The following is a 16,441-nucleotide window of genomic DNA, read 5'->3' on the forward strand; positions in this document are numbered from 1 at the left end:
ACACAACTCTGAGGTTAACTCCACTGTGGGCTAGACGTATGAGAGCACAGTTCACTGCAAATGAGAGAGGGATACTTTAGAAAGCCATCCTTTGTAATGCTTGTTTTTATGTGATGTTCCTATCAACGAGGACTGTTGCAAGTGGAGTAATCTGTGTCTGTCCGTCATTAGAAAGTCACCGCCCATCCGCTAAAATACGTTAATCTGAACTTTTTTTTTACAATTTTTATTAAATAGCCCTTGAGCAAAGCACTGACCACAAACTGATTAATGGCTGACTAGACAATAATGTCCTATGGAAACACTTTGATTTAGTTCCAGTGATGAGTATGCCGTTGTTGCAGCAAAGCAGTAACAGGACTCACAATAGAACGCTTAATGAGTTTTAATATTATGCAAAAATGTAATGTATTCAAACATATCAATTAAATAATCATGCACAATAATGGCCGGGGAAGAGGCTGACAGAAAAAGAATGTAGCAAAATGAAACACTTGTCTCATACTGTATTGTACTCAAATCTGTATCTGTTAATCTTCATCTGGCCAATATTTTTGTCAGTGCACAAAATAATGTTACAGTAATTAAGATTACAGATAGTTCTTTCTGCTTGGAATCGGTGATTCTGACAACGAGTTTGTTAAAGGTTGAATAAGTATTGAATAGTCTGAAGATGTCGAAGAAATTCAGCATCACTGAGAGAGAGCACCAATCTTTAGAGAGATAGTCCCTCCCACCCCCCACCCGATAATTAAAACAATGCTGATTTCACCTTCACAGTTCTTTAAAATGCATTTGCACATTTGTTGGAGAAAAAAGGGCAAAAAAATAAATAAACTGAATCAGTCAAATATTGTTCAAGAAAGTCTAATCTGCAAAATAAATAAAACATTTTCAATAATTAAATTAAATTTAAATTTAATTGATGCAATAGCTTTGTTGACCAAACTACTGAGTAGATATTTTCAGCTGGAACCTGAGATTCAAAATTCCAATATTAAGTGACTCGGATCCGCTAGAATCAAATATATCAAGAATACAATTAGTTACTGTCCTGAAATAAAATAACCTGAAATATAAATGTGTAAGTAACAGTAGAGGTATTATTTGTGTGTGTGTGCGTGTGCGTGTGCGTGTGCGTGTGTGTGTGGTGACCCTGGCTACCCCCTCTCATCATCTCTCATCATATCACCCTGCATAGACGATAGCTTCCACATCTGCAGTGCATTCCTGTGAGGCCAGGAGGTGACGAGAGCATCCTACGCCAGAATGACTCGGCAGGATTTCTTCTGCGCTCCCTCCATCCCCACACTCCTACTCACAGACTGACTCACTGCTCTCTGGCTGAGGCCCAGTCTGTCTCAACCCCTCCTCTCCTCCCTTCTCTCCTCTCCTCTCTCCTAGTGCCTGTGATTTGATGTGAATGGATGCTGACACTGGAGGGCTTTCTGCAACACTGCTTTTCCCCATCAACTCAAATACTGATCAGGCGTAGGAAGGCGAGAAGAAAAAGGAAGGTGGGAGAGAAGGATGTGTTTCTGAGTATTGGAATGGGCCCTCACAAGACAGGACACCTCAAGACTTCAAAAGGTGACTTTGGGTTATATAGTCAAAAATGTTTTGAAAAAACAAGCCAGTGCAAGAACACAGCATACTCGCAAAGGGAAGGGAGTCTATTGCTTATTTTAGGCGGGTTTTCCTGTGTTTTAAAAATAGCATATATGCACTATTTGGTGACAAAGGTCATCATTCACTTTCTTGCTGAGAGTAAGGTGAGAAAATTGATACTAGTCTTATGTCTGGGCATCAAGTATGGACCTGGAAGCAGGAGGCTATTAGCCTAGCTTAGCAGAGGGAAACAGCGAGCCGGTCACACTCCAAAGTTAAAAAAGATTAGCCGCGCGGCTAAAGCTCACAGACTAACACATTGTATTTTGTTCAAAACAACAATTTGTGGTTTTATGGGGAGTTATATGCCAGACATTTCCACAGCTACTTAGAGTTGTGTTGTCACTGCGAGGTTAACCACTAACTAGCAGAGACACCGCACAGACATACTGGGTGGATGGTAAATTGTTATTGTTCAGTAATTCTCTCTAAAACCACAAATTGTTGTGTTTGTGTAAAACATTATGTTGGTAAATTATACATCTCTCAAAATTATCTTATCTTTAAAATTACTATGTTTTTTTGAATCACCATGGTTAATGATGTACCTAGAATATTGTGGGGAAGTTTAAACATGAGTGTTTTATTTGGCCTTTGTTCCTTATATATCGGTTGCACCATATTAAGAGGCTGTCGTGGCAGTTATGGTTGCACCCTGACAAACTAAAGTCAAGCTTTGAGCAAACAGAGAGAAGAAAAACAAAGGAGCAAAGGTAAAAAGTAGGAGATGGAATAGAATGGCAGTGGGTGACTACGAATTGTATCGGTTTTACAGATCTGTTCCATTGAATCCTGCAATGTGTCTGTCTCATAAACATACATACACTGCTACATACTTCAACAGCCATTCTTACCTTCTGATGACACTTCAAACTGGGATCTTCTAATAACCATTGTTGTTATTAGGATGTAACCTGATGCTATTTCTTTTGACAACTTACAAAGCAACCACGGTGGGCAGACTTTTTATAAAAATATACAACGCAGAGAGATATTTATAGCCAGAAGAGATCTTAAAAGCTTCTCAGAGTGCCACACACTTGGCTAAACTGTGTGATAGAAAAGTTGAAATAAGATAGACTCGACTAGACCCTGATGGTCCCAATAACTTTGGAGGCTGCTCCTTGGGGCAGCAATTATTAAATGGAGGACTGCAGAGTTGTGTATCAGTTCACAGAGACGGAAAATGGAAAGCTGATCAGAAAACACTTGTATACAATATGATACCCATGTGAGAGACACTTCAATTCACCATCAATACCTGCCAGCGTGCAGTGCCAAAAGACACAGGAATGCCCTTGACAAGTTGCCAGCATGTCGCAGGGCTAAAGGGCAACACATACAACAATGTATGACAACCGTCAATGCAGCCTTGTCCATTATTGTGTGTGTAAGCCCACAAAGCGGCTGGGTCTTGGAGCCCGACAACATGTCAGGATAAGGACATTTTCTATTTCCCAGCAGCATTTTACGACTACATCCAAACACTATTCCTGTCCTGGATCGGTGTCTATGTGGTGTATGTGCTATAGGCATCAACTGATGCGTGGCAGATGATGCAATTACTTGCAACACAGCTGGTAAGTGTTGTGCTTAAGTAGACAAACACATTCACAAAGACACAATTAAGTTTCCAGTTCACCTGAGCCTTATGTCTTTGGCGTGTGGGAGGAAACCAGTGACCTGATAAAAAAAGATGCAAACTTGTTGTTGTTATTAAGTTGAGAGATTCTAAATAGTCACAGAGAGAGACTGGTGTTCTGTATTATCCTCAGGTAAAATTGTTGTCAGGTGCCGAATAGCAGACTGATGTCTAATGCTCAGTCTAACTAGTAAGACTAGTTATTAGAATATACCTCAGTCATTCGTCCTCTTGATATTTTAATGGGATGAGAAAAGCCAATGCGTGGGACGTCTTGTCCCTCAGACCTCCTCCTGCTTCCACTTCTTTCCTTCTTTCATACAATTGCGTTACTCTCCCTCGACCAAATTCTACTACTCTTCCTCTCAAGCCTCTTCTTTCACTTCTGCCCACTGCTTCAGGTTAACATCCTCTTCCCATTCTAAATGCCTCATGTGACTTTGCAGCATCTTCTTCCAATTGACTTCTCTTGAGATGAAGTGACTTCGCTCCTTTCCGCTGCTGTGTCTCGAGGTCGTTGCGTTGGACGGCGGCGGTGCTTACTAAATGTCAGAGGCGGTCAAGCGCCTACGCAAGAACACAACCCGCCCTAAAAGACGCTGCCGGCCACCTGTCCATCACATCAGCGCTGTCTCAGATCATTGGCTCTGACGTTTAACCCATTCGCCACTTTTAACTGTGACAGTTCGCAGGGCAATGATATGATTGGCTCTGATGGTTTATCGCTGCATCTGTGATTGGAGGAGACAGTGGACAGAAACTTCCTTGAGGTGAGGTGATTCTGCACTTCACTCGTCTTGCATCTCAGAGCTTAGACATTTGCAAAAAGAAAATTATATTTTCTTTTAATGCATTTTTGTACTTAAAATATTAGTCATTTCAATATTGGATTGTCCTTAATTAAGCACCAAGGATAGTTCTGAAAATGGTATCACATGCCAACTGGATAATAAAAGTATAATACCACTTGCCTTGAAAGTACATAATAGAAGGGTCACAGTAAATAAAGAGGTAGTGAGAGAGGGGACGACATGCACCGAAGGTTCCTGGACTTGAGTCCTTATATGGTCACATAGTTGGGTGGTATTTGTCAGATAACTGTATTTCTCATAATGATTATCACAAAGATTTGAATCTCAGAAGTTTTAATTTCACACACCATCCACCATCTTAAAGTGTGTGACGCTGTGTATATTAATTGCTTGTGTGTGTTTATGTTTATAGTCTGTGTGTGTGTGTGTGTGTGTGTGTGTGTGTGTGTGTGTGCCCACATAGACAGCCTCTATGTCACCTCCTTTGCCCTGTGCACAGTTTATCAAGCGCAAAGACACATTTGCCAAATGAAATGCCGTCTGTTTGCATACAGCACGACAGTCAGTGAGAACTAACAGTTCACATGGGCAGCAAACTGCGACACAGGCCCCTGCTCAGAAAGACACAGTTCATGTTGCAACAGAGCAGTGTGAGGGCGTAATTGAGGAGAAAAAGAGAGTGGTTAGTAAGACGGACACATCGTATTAGCAGGAGGTCGTTCTAGTCATTTGCAGTTTAGTGTGCCCTTACCTCTCTTTGCTGAACTTGAGGGAGTGGAGGATGGCCGGTCTCTTCTGCCTCAGGTTCCACAGGTGAACACTGTCGTCAGCTAGAGCACTCACGAGAGCTCCCTGTCACAACAAAAGGGTAATTTAATGTTATATTCAGAGACACCACAGGTACCATCATTGAACTACATGTAGGTTATGACGACAGAAAGGCCGTCACACTCATGAACACATTTACAGGCTGCTCGCTGTTGGCCTGACATTCATGAGTCACGCTGCACTCCCTAGAAATTGATTTAAAATCAGGCATCTTTCTCCCAGGTAACAGCAATGACTCATAAGATGTATATAAATGTATGTGCGTGTGTAGGAGGCACTAAAAATCATCTCCATCCCTCTCAGGGTTTGTTGAAATTGTCACAGTCTCTCTCTCTCACACTCTCACACACACACACACACACACACACACACACACACACACACACACACACACACACAAAACTAAGCATAACTGCATTTCTCAATAAGATGAAGTAATTCAAACGTGCCACATGAATCAGGAAGCTGCAGGCATTCAATCCTTTAAAATGCTCCCAGCATGTCAGCTGGCTATTTCCATAAAGTTCTCAATAACACCAAAAGGTATTATTGACAAAATCCCCTTCTTTTACCACCAATTAATTGGTTCAAGGTAAAGACATATTTCCTTTCTCTTTTTTCATTCAATCAAATATGCCAAAAAATAGGCATTCTATGCAAACTTTGGTGCCATTAATACCCAGCCCTACCGATACCACGGGACTTTGTTCAAATGTGTAATCCTACTTGCTACAGTAGCATGTAAGGAAGTGAACTGCTCATTGCTCAACGACATAAGAGAGATAAGCAGAAAAGGAAGGCAAGTTACTTTCACACTACCAGTACAACCATCATACATCCTTACCTCCAATAGCACACAGTGGGGACTACTTTTAGAACATTTTAAGGGGTGAAATGCAATAACCATGGATAAGTATTTATGAATCTGCCCATAAGTATTATTAGTGAAAGACATAGAGCACAGTGGACAGCGCTGGTCTTACTGGTGAGTGCAGATGCCTCACTGGAGTAATAAACATTTCTCTGACTTCAATGTCTTCGTGTTTTTTTTTACCTACCTCATTGATGAGAAACTGGAGCTGGATGACGGCCGCTCCACTCTCATGCTGACAGTAACACTCCACGCCTGGACGACCAAACCTGACAGGTTCTCTGTCAAGGAACGTACGGTATCATATGCAACGCCAAAGCACTCGTCTTTATCTGTTAATGGCATGCACTGAATATTCATACAGTGGCTACACCTGATTCAAAGGTCGTGACCTCTGATACATGGTTACTTGCTCGGAAGTAAAGTGGAATATTCATAGTGGATTTGTATGGTCTACCAACACAGCTTGAATAGATCCATCACCGACTGGATTCAGCCTTTCTGACTCCCCACGAGCCTTTCAATCACATTCCTTTCTTGAAATGATTGTCACACTATTCCACACGCTGAAATTGTACAGCATAGGGCTTAGTTTTACCAAAAAGCTTATTATTTTAAGAGCAGTTAACAGCACCATAACACTATTATTCAGGTAGATGATTGCAGAAACTGTTGTATGTTAAACAGAAGAGAGTGCTTGGGAGGAATACAAATAAAGTCAAAACAAAACAGAGGAACATTGGCAGTGCTGCAGCGAGGGAAAAAAAACTGTACCAGGATTGAGGGGGAGCAAATGGAAGGAGGGGGAGAATTTAGATATTCAAATCTATATAAATGAATCAGCACAGAAGAGGTGGATATTATGTGAGCAGATGAGAAAATAATCGCAGAGAGAGAGAAAGAGAGAGAGAGAAAGAGAGAGAGAGAGAGAGAGAGAGAGAGAGAGAGAGAGAATACAGTTATTCAGAGATGGGCAACTCTGATAAAAGATGCAGAGGAGAGAGAAAACATGCACAGAGTGGTGGGAGGATCGAGAAAAAGAGAGATGAGGGAAAAGAGAAGGAACCGACAGAGAATTACTGGCTGCTCTTCCTGAGGAGAGTGAATGGGTGAGCTTACTGATTACACCCATTCATTCGTCCCACAACTCTAAGGACTAAGGTGGGGGGTGGCAATTTTTCATACAGGGGGCACATAGAGGTGTAACACCCTGGGGACAATACTATTGCTCATCATTAGTTAGTGTGTGTGTGTGTGTGTGTGTGTGTGTGTGTGTGTGTGTGTGTGTGTGTGTGTGTGTGTGTGTGTGTGTGTGTGTGTGTGTGTGTGTGTGTGTGTGGTAGGTTGTATGTCTATGCATATGACCAGCGACTGTAAATTCCCTGCAGAGGTGCAGTAAATTATGAAGACAGATTAAATTTAAACATTATAAGAGTATCTTTCATGCAGTCACATAGAAAACACAGAAAACAGTGAGAATGACAACGAAAGACTGAGGGAAAGAGAAATTCCTTTGTTTTACAGTTGATCAGAAAACTGCTTCACATGTTGGTCATGATAGCAATAGCAAGAGAACAAGCAGAGCCCTCAAAATATAATTCAAACACTAATAATCAACTCCTCCTTTCCCACAGTGCAAACTCTGTCTTCAGCTCCCAGACAGGCACCAGTGTCATGTATTAAGCTGTAATGCATATGATCATTCCTGAGGTGTGTTGTGACCAGACCAATGAATAAAGCCACCTCAGCAACGAAGCCGGCACCACACACTTTTTTTTCTCCTTTTGACTGAATACGGTACACAACATGGGCTTTTGTAAGCAAGCAAACAAGTGAAGTATGTACGTATATTCATCTTCACATTTAGCATATATTTGGTCCAATATGTTGATCTCCATTAAGTGGCTACTATTTAGTGATTCTGTGGCCTCTGTGCTGCGTGGAAAGCTGCCCCTCAGCTTCTCAGGTGGATTAAGCTTTGACCTCCCCATCTCGGACAGGCAATGAAAGAACTACAGCTCTAAGCCAGTGATGCCCTGAGTCCCTGTCCAGGAGAAATATACCAGCTTCTTTGGATTTCAGCTAGTAAGCCCACGGAGAGATTGAGCAGACCTAAACTATTATACATTACCACCAAGTCAATGATGATCAGAATCTTCCCCAAAATGAGATCTGACATACAACTGTCAATAAACCCTCAAGACCTTTACGTCTGTATCACTCCACTATAACCTCCCAAAAGTAAATTGAGTGTAACCTTTAACAACAAAAAAACATATATAATAATAATTGGTTGGTCTTTGGAGTTTAATTTAGTAAATCACAGCATGATGTTGAATCCTTGGGAGTGAGGAAACATGCAGTTCAGTACCTGCCCACCGTCACAGTAGTGGCACTTTAGACTTTACTTTATAATAGTGACAACACATGTCCATAAGCACTTGTTAAATCCATACATTTCCCTGTTTATCTAGTCAGAAATAAGAACAATGCAAAACAACTGCAACTCCACCAACGGTCAAACTGAGACCTTAGAGTAAGCTCTAAAAAGAGGAGAGGAGATGCTGTTTAGAGCTCTCAGCAGTGGAGCCTCAGACAAAGTGAAATATGTAGAGTGACACCAGGTCACTGATGAACTGAACATTCAGTTCAACATTGCAGTTTACTGCAAGAAATTAAAAAAAGTTCTCTGACTTTAAGAGAGAGGCAAAAATGATCATCAGGGCGCACAGAATCACTGTCACAGCCAGTGGATGAGGACAGAGGACCCCAATGTGCTCTCCACTTGACCTATATGGCTGCCATGCTCAAGGATATTGCTGCTGGCTGCACTGTCACAGACTGACGTCCATGCAGGCCAAAATGTGCAAGTACGGAACAGCCAGCTAGCTTAGATCAGCTCATTTAATGAGCATTGATCTATGGTATGCCTAAACGCTTTCATTATTCTGTTTTTAATTGTTTCCATGCTCGGAGGGGTAAAAGTGATGAGAGAGAAAGTGGCGCTTGTGTCATTGCTGTTTGCCAAAACATAAGAGCTACTCTACCACCTTGAAGTGTCAATTGAATTAGTGGTTCTACATGCAAGTAATTACTGGAGCTGGCTAATCATCTTCATAAACTGTAGATGAACTGATCTGCAATAAGTTTGCTTATGAATGCTCCCTAAAGACTGAAATAAACTTGGATGGCAAAAAATGCAGTAATGTTACTTTTAGGTCACCATGTGGTTATATTTCCTTAATGCCTGACAAATGTTTTAATATGCACTTATTAGCATTTGTCCAATACATCTGTAGTAGTCTATAGTATAACCTCTCTATACAGTTTATGTTTCACCTCTATTGTGAAAGTTGTTGATACATGAGACAGTGGCTGTGCGGTGTGAGTCAGGATGGTTTGGGCACAGCGACCCAGTCCATCTCACTCAAAATGACTTAATTGCAAACTCATTACTAATGTTGCCTGGCAAGCAAATATTGCAGGGTCACAGAACGAGAGAGGGGATTCAGTGAGAGGTTGTGCTTTTTATACTGCTCACTCCGCCTTCTCTCTGAAGAGAGGCAGCCCTCCCACAAGCACATTATCATGAAGCGCACATCCATGGTCACACAGACGTGATCATAAAAACATCCTGCAAAAAGAAGGAAAAAATTGATTTTGTTCATGTTTCAAGTGGATGTTGGCACAATAATTATGTTATAAATGCAGCAAGGCACAAGACATCAAGTCCAATGGGAGAAGACTTGGCTTCAGTGCCAAAGAATGTCCAAAGAATTTAGCCATGGACTGAATTTCACCACAAACTAGTTAGTAGAATAAAGTTCTGAATTCCTCTCTCCGTATTTACATGCATTAAGAGTATCTTAGTGAAGAATGTCTCAATGCTCTACATAATGGCATTTGATTTGAGTGTTTACACCCACAGGTTTTTATGCATTTCCAATGTGTGCCTGAAATAACCTGGAAAGTGAAGAGAGAAAAAAAGTTGACATAATGCAAATTATTTTCTTGAATCTTGGCTGAGGTCGAGAAGTTTGTGTATCAATAAAAATAAAATGTGAGAATTAAAAACATACTTCGTGAATTAATCATGAAGCATTCAAATTAAACATCACTCAAACCAATATTCCTTAGTTATTTAATGGGACAAGGTTAATGTCACCCACTGTTGGCTTATATACCTCATAAATCAATGCACCGGTCCTGACGTTTCCTGAATGTTTATTTGTGGACAATTTCCACAAAAATGTTTGTCACAGATGAAAAATAGTAGCGAGTAAGAAGGTTAACATCTTAGTTTAGTAGTTAACATCGATTGAGTCCGACTGAATTTCCAAAAATATCTAGAACAAGTATTACAATGATGAAAATAATTATTATTATTCTAAATAATTACAATAGTCATTTGTAAATCATTTATGTTTCTCCCATAACTAGTTATATATATATATATATATATATATAAAATTGTTTCCAAAATGTGAATTAATATTTGGTTTATGATTTGCAATAGTTTTATAATAAACCAAAAAATCATGTATTAATTGTTTGAAAATAATGAGCTCATCATTGACTGTTGGCTCAAAAATAATGAAACGTGTAGTATATGGACCACTCTGTCTGTGTTATGTATTTCAATGCCCTTTCTGCTGTTCTCAAGATGTGAAGGTAATTCAACCTTAACTCGTTACTTACTTGTTTTTGTAAACCTCCAACACAGGGTAGCTATTTTACCATTGTTGTGTTAAAATGCATTTCCTATCATATACATGTTTCCTCTGGCAGTTTACCTTTCCCTCGATTTCACGCTAGTGTGGGAAATGACATAATTTCCATTTCTGTGTGTTATTTTCACATCACTGGCTTTTGACACACTAGAATAACATTTACAAAATCTTTCACAGGATTAAAGAAATGGAAGGTGCATTATCCTGTATGTTATTGATTGAATGCATTTTACCCGCACCATTTCCTTCGGGGAAACATGTTGATACATCTGGAAAAATGATCATGTACAGAGGAAGTAATTAATTTCCTTTTGTTATATTGTGCAGAGAAAACATTGTTTTTTTTGGTTCAAATATAGGAACATGTGAATGAGATTAACATTAGTGTTCATGTGATTCACAAGTAATATTGAACTGCTGAACAAAAATGTTCCTTTCAAGTCCTCTGAGCACTGCAAATGCCATCAAAAATAAAATAGACCTTCCTGAATGCTAACATGACACGTATCCCTTTACAGGAAAAGTTCCTCGACATATCGGTTGCCATAGTCAAATGGTTTCCAGTGTTTTAACAAACATGACCCAAAGTTATGCTCAAGTGCCTCGACTCCATCCACTTGGGACAGGCTCAATAGGAGATGTGTCACAAGTGCTGACAAGAGCATTCCTCATTCCATTTTAACCAAGCGAGGCCTCTCTTTGCCACACTGCACCAACGCTAAAAGTGGACAGACTGACCGCAGGCAGCAATGGGCGAGAGACAAGAAGACGGGAAAAGAGAGGAAGACAGAGAGCGAAAGCAGAAAGTGGGTCAGCTTCATTCAAGCCCGATGAAATCTTCCTGAGCTATTCTGGAAGTCAAAGTTGACTGATAATTCACTTTTATATTGCTCCTCTTGTATTTATTTTTGTCAAAGCCACAGGCAACTCTCCTGACAAATAAAGGTGAGTCATTGGGCATCTGGCAAAGCAGAGTTGTCACAGAGAGAATTGGCTGAGTAAAGTCAGAAACAGACTGCAGGTTTTATGAAACTGCGTTATCCAGGAAGAGAGTGGATCCTGATAAGTGTAATTGCATAGGGACGAGCCTGTACTTCACATGAGAGAAGAAGTTGGTTTGCTGCTCGTCTGCTTACTTCAAACATGTCATGCCTTTGTAAATTTGTATGTCTGAAAGAGGAATACATATAAAAATGGAGAGGATGGAGCTTTAGTTGAGAATAGAAAGCGCCAGAAGGATGGGACAAGGAAGAGGGTGGATAAAGATGAGAGGCATGTTTTAACATGAGCCAGGGCGATGACAAATGACGGGCAAGACAACGTTGTGGATGCGGGTATAGGGAAACAGTAAAATAGAAGAGATATCACAGAGGAGGAGACAGAAAATGGAAGAAGAAAGAGGTGGTTAATGGAGGGTAAAGAGTAGAAGGACTGAGGGAGAGGCACTGAGAGAAAGCACTAGAAAGAGCAATCCTGGGAGCACTGAGTTGCTATGACGTTGGGCCTGAAGTGACGTCAAAGCTAGCCACTCATACATCACCCTGCCAGAGAGGGAGGCGGGGCCACGGGGCAGGCTGCTCTGCACTCGACCCAGCGACAGCAATGAGGCGATAAAAGCTGGGCGGCAGAAAGCAGAAGGAACAGAAGAGAGGCAATGCACGAATGTAAGTCAAAGGAGGACAGAGAAAACGTGAACGAAATGAGGAGGACACGGGAGCAAGATGGGGGAAAGCAAGAAGGTCCTCACAACAACAAAAACAAGGAACAATGCAGTCGCCTCCAGAAACAATAATTGTGCAAAGACCGCAACTGCAAAGGACTTCAGTTACTCAGCTCCCCTTTGGACATTCATATCCTACAAATCATCCATAATTCTGCCCCAAAACTTGACCTCAAGATGCTTGAAAGCCTCCATGTCACTCATCTCCCACCGTCCCTCTGGCTGCCTGCGGCTGTTTACATCACATTGAAGGGCTGCTGAGGGAGCTGCATCTCCATCCCTTCAGGCCTCGATCCATCCCTGCACTGTCGCCGGCCCTCTGCTATTACCAGCCACTATGCTACCTTCCTGAAGTCAGCCTCGTTGGCGTTACACCCTGACTTGGCACATTTTATGTTGTTTTTATCTCTTTTTTTTTTATAATAGCTTTTTGAAGCGCATAATGTATCGAGATAGTTCAGTTGCAAAGCCTTTTTAATGGACCAGTAAGTCAATATATTATTGTTTTGACACATTCCAGCAACCATACTTTCTTAAAGCTTTGGTCACAAAGCATGCATTTGGAAATGTACTGTATCAGATTAACAACATGCTAGATTATTTCTAGTCTTTGCAACACTGGATAAAAAGCATATCCTGCATGTCCACTAGGGACCTCTCTTCACAACGCTGACATGGTTTTCGAGGGAATGGACCACATGCTCTGTACAGAAAGGGCATGGCATATGTTGAGCTGAGCAGCCGGTCAGTGAAATGTGAGTCTTAACTTAAGCAAAAATGTCCCTTAAACAGGTTTTCAGCTGTTGCTTAGCAACAGCGGGGAACAATGAATAGCATCCTACCAAGATGCTGGTGCACAGTGCAAGCTTAAAACGCTCTCTGGACGCAGGTCTTCAACCTCTGACTTATAGAGATTTACCCATTGCAGCTCTAAAGGGCCCCTGAAGACGTATTCATGTTAATTTGTTTTCGTTTCCCCTCCCTCTGGCAGAGCACAGCAGCAAATCCATCAATGACAGAGAGAAGTGTGAGGAAGCTGTGAGATTCACGCACCCTGACATGGAAAAGACATGAAGGGGGAAAGATAAAACAAGGGTATTGTCGCGCAATCATACGGAAATGCATGCAAATACCTCACAAACGCAATCCTAAGGCCCCGACGCACAGCTCCACACACCAAGTAAAAAACCTAGAGTTGAGCAAACTGGTGATTCATTTGTTTAACATAGTCCTTGTATAAATAATGTCCCTTGACACATTTGATTTATTATGCAGGCAAACAATTAAACTGCGATGGGGCCGCTGAGTATTTGTCGCTGCCTCAGCTTCCACACGCTCACCTTGGGAAGCACAAGTCCCTGTCCCTAAGATTCATCTCCATGACATTCTTGACAGTGGCCATTTGCTGGGGTGCACAGTTCAACGTTTGCAGTAATACAAATCCACGTAAAAATGAGACATGTTCTGAGAAATTGCAGGTAGAAGGCAACAGGCACATGTGTGATCTTGAGACTGTACAGTGCAAGATAAGAACATTACACAGATAACGTTTTACTTAAACACCGATTTGGATGAGTTTACTGCAGAGGAAATATAACACAAACCAGCCACCATCCTTCTGGAGCTCTTATAGTCTTCCTCACTGATTGCAGTGAAGCACAGTGCTGAAACAGAAACCGCTGTGTGGCCAGTTTTACTAGAATCACGGCTCAATTAAGAAATATTGTCCATGAATCAGTCTGGACCTGAAACAGCACAGGCGAGACCGGTTACACACAGTGAACATTGCTTGCTGTCGGGATAATGTAGATTGTTGATGTCTGGAGTGTGGCCAGTTCTGACCAGTAGTAGGGTGTTAATAACCCAGTTAATCATCTATTTTTAGCAGGACAACTCAGCACTGAGCTAATGTAGGACCACTGCAAGGCAAACGTCTGAAGAGAGATGAGACAGAGTGGAGGGAGAATGAACAGAATAAAAGTGGGGGAAAAGGTTTGGCAATTCACTGGCTGTACTGTAGAGATCGAAGGCGGGAAAGAGGAAGGGAGGGTGGGAGCGGAAAAGGAGCGAGGGTGAGTAAAGGGGTAAAAATTTGGAAAAAGTCGAGTCAGCAAAACAAGCTTGTGGCCAAACCCTCCAGCAAAAGCATGCATAGCAAAGGAGAGAAAATGAGAAATGTAGGGAGGGACGGTGGGAGGAGGAGGAGGAGGAGGGGAATAGAATGGAACAAGAGGACGGAAGAGAGTGCGACAGTAGAAGGAGAAGGAAATGCATGAAGAAAAGTCTACAAGCCTGGTCATCTTGGACAAGACAACTGTCTGAATATTCTCATTTACAGAGTGTGACAGACAGATAGCGGCTTAACACAAATCATAAGTTCTGCTGCTGTGATAGCAATGCAAAGCCAGTTAAAGGATTATATTCCAACAGGCGATGGAGCTAAACAATGTCTGCAAGTAACAAGTGGCTGCAATTACTGCTTAGAATGGGACTTTAGCGTTGTCGTGGCCTGTTCTGAACTGATTCTGAGGACTTAAATATTAAGATGTTATGCATTTAGAAGTAGCAAGGAAGCAAGTGGAGCCAGTCTGATCCCAAACTAAAGCAAACTACTTGTTTGGATTTGGGTGAGTACAATTCCCACCAGTGTTGTGTCTTTTATTTATTGTTTCATGCATATCTCACATGAGTACAAGGTGACTATGTATTAAACATAAGTCCTGGCCTGTGAATGACTGCAAGGACACCGACTCCATCTGCTGCTAACACGTTAGCGCTCTGAGCCCCACTTAGCCAATTACAGCATGACCTGTGTTAGAAGCAAAGGCTCTCAACTCACTCACTGCAGTCTTCCTCACATCTGCCCTCTGTGGTTTCTAACTTAACTGGATTTTTTTGGCGTCAGCTTCGGCTAACATTGTTCACTGACTCATACAACTATGTAGCACCAAGCAACGAGCTATTCGTTTTTTAATCAGATCTGCTAGTCCTGTTGTTATTTAGCCCACAATAGACCTTGAAACTTTAACCATGTTTGGTTCGTCTGATTTAGCTCAAGACGGACATTTAGCCTTAATATACACACAGCTAAGAGGAGCAGTCACGGGTCAGCAGTGGTCAGCCCTGCAACCAAGCAGGACCACAGCAGCGCGTTGCGGCTATCCTGAACTGTGCCACTGTAGAGGATACACATGTCACAGTTTGGCTCGCCACGGCATGGCTAAAGCGTATACCGACCCTGTCTAATGGCTAAGCCCTGTATGTGTGTGAGGAATAGGCCGGAGCGGAAAGAACTTTGCTCGTTGACAACACTATCAAACACATTGGTACTGTGCTGGAAAACATAAAAAACATCATTTTTCACATTGCAAAGGAGAATCAATTGTTCCAATCTGTCTCCTCTCGAGCCACATGTTCACCTGCTGGACTCCGATTAAGTCCCACCTGAACTATTATCCCCCGGGTTTCTGTCTTCCTCTTCTTTTCAATGTTCGTCATCTGCCAAGAATTTGAAACATCGAAAAAGGGCGTTTCAATGTCTTCACTGCAACTTAACTTGGATATGAAACAAGGTTCTGTAACTACTGTAGTGTTGGCATGTATCTCCTGTGTTAAGATGTTTAGTGTTAAACCTAAATTGTTTTGGGACATTTGGGTTGTGGAACACTGATAGATTATCAAGATTATATTACTGTACTAATATTTCAAATCCCTCTTTAGTTGCAACAATAACTCCATGTACCTCATAAATAAAACAATTAACAACTATGATAGTCTTAACTCTTAAAATAAAAGGCTTTATAGATTGGCAAGCCTTTTCAATCATGTATTTACTTCTTATTTATTATGCAACTAAAGAAATATATGACATCAATGAAACATGAACCACATGGTCTCCAAAGGGACACTGGTAATTCCTTCATTCCTCATTGGATTGCACATATTGAACATGGTCACAGTGTTCCAATCTATAAACAGACTATCAGATAGTCCAAACAATGGGGTATATAATGCCAGCGGGGCAATGGAGAGGAGCAGATACAAACCCCTCCCTGACATCTGATCAATTTTACCATGTACACATAATGTTTAACAATGATACATGCTCGTTATTGGATAGTGTGAATTAGGAGAGTGACTAGGCAATTAAAAGGATAGCTCCAAATGAAA

At 41.4% G+C, this 16,441-nt stretch overlaps 1 protein-coding gene across 1 annotated transcript in view; it reads right to left on the reverse strand.

The window, feature by feature from the left end:
* LOC306734199 (syntaxin-binding protein 5-like) overlaps positions 1 to 16,441 on the reverse strand; it is a gene marked incomplete at its 5' end in the record, with an annotated part of 78,274 nt that overhangs the window by 41,240 nt on the left and 20,593 nt on the right. The window contains 2 exon segments of the mRNA XM_079215536.1: positions 4,874 to 4,974; positions 6,009 to 6,090. Of these exon segments, the coding sequence (XP_079071662.1) occupies positions 4,874 to 4,974; positions 6,009 to 6,090 (183 nt within the window).

This window comes from Taurulus bubalis (genome assembly GCF_910589615.1).
Source record: "Taurulus bubalis genome assembly, chromosome: 3".
NCBI classification, from domain to species: Eukaryota; Metazoa; Chordata; class Actinopteri; order Perciformes; family Cottidae; genus Taurulus; species Taurulus bubalis.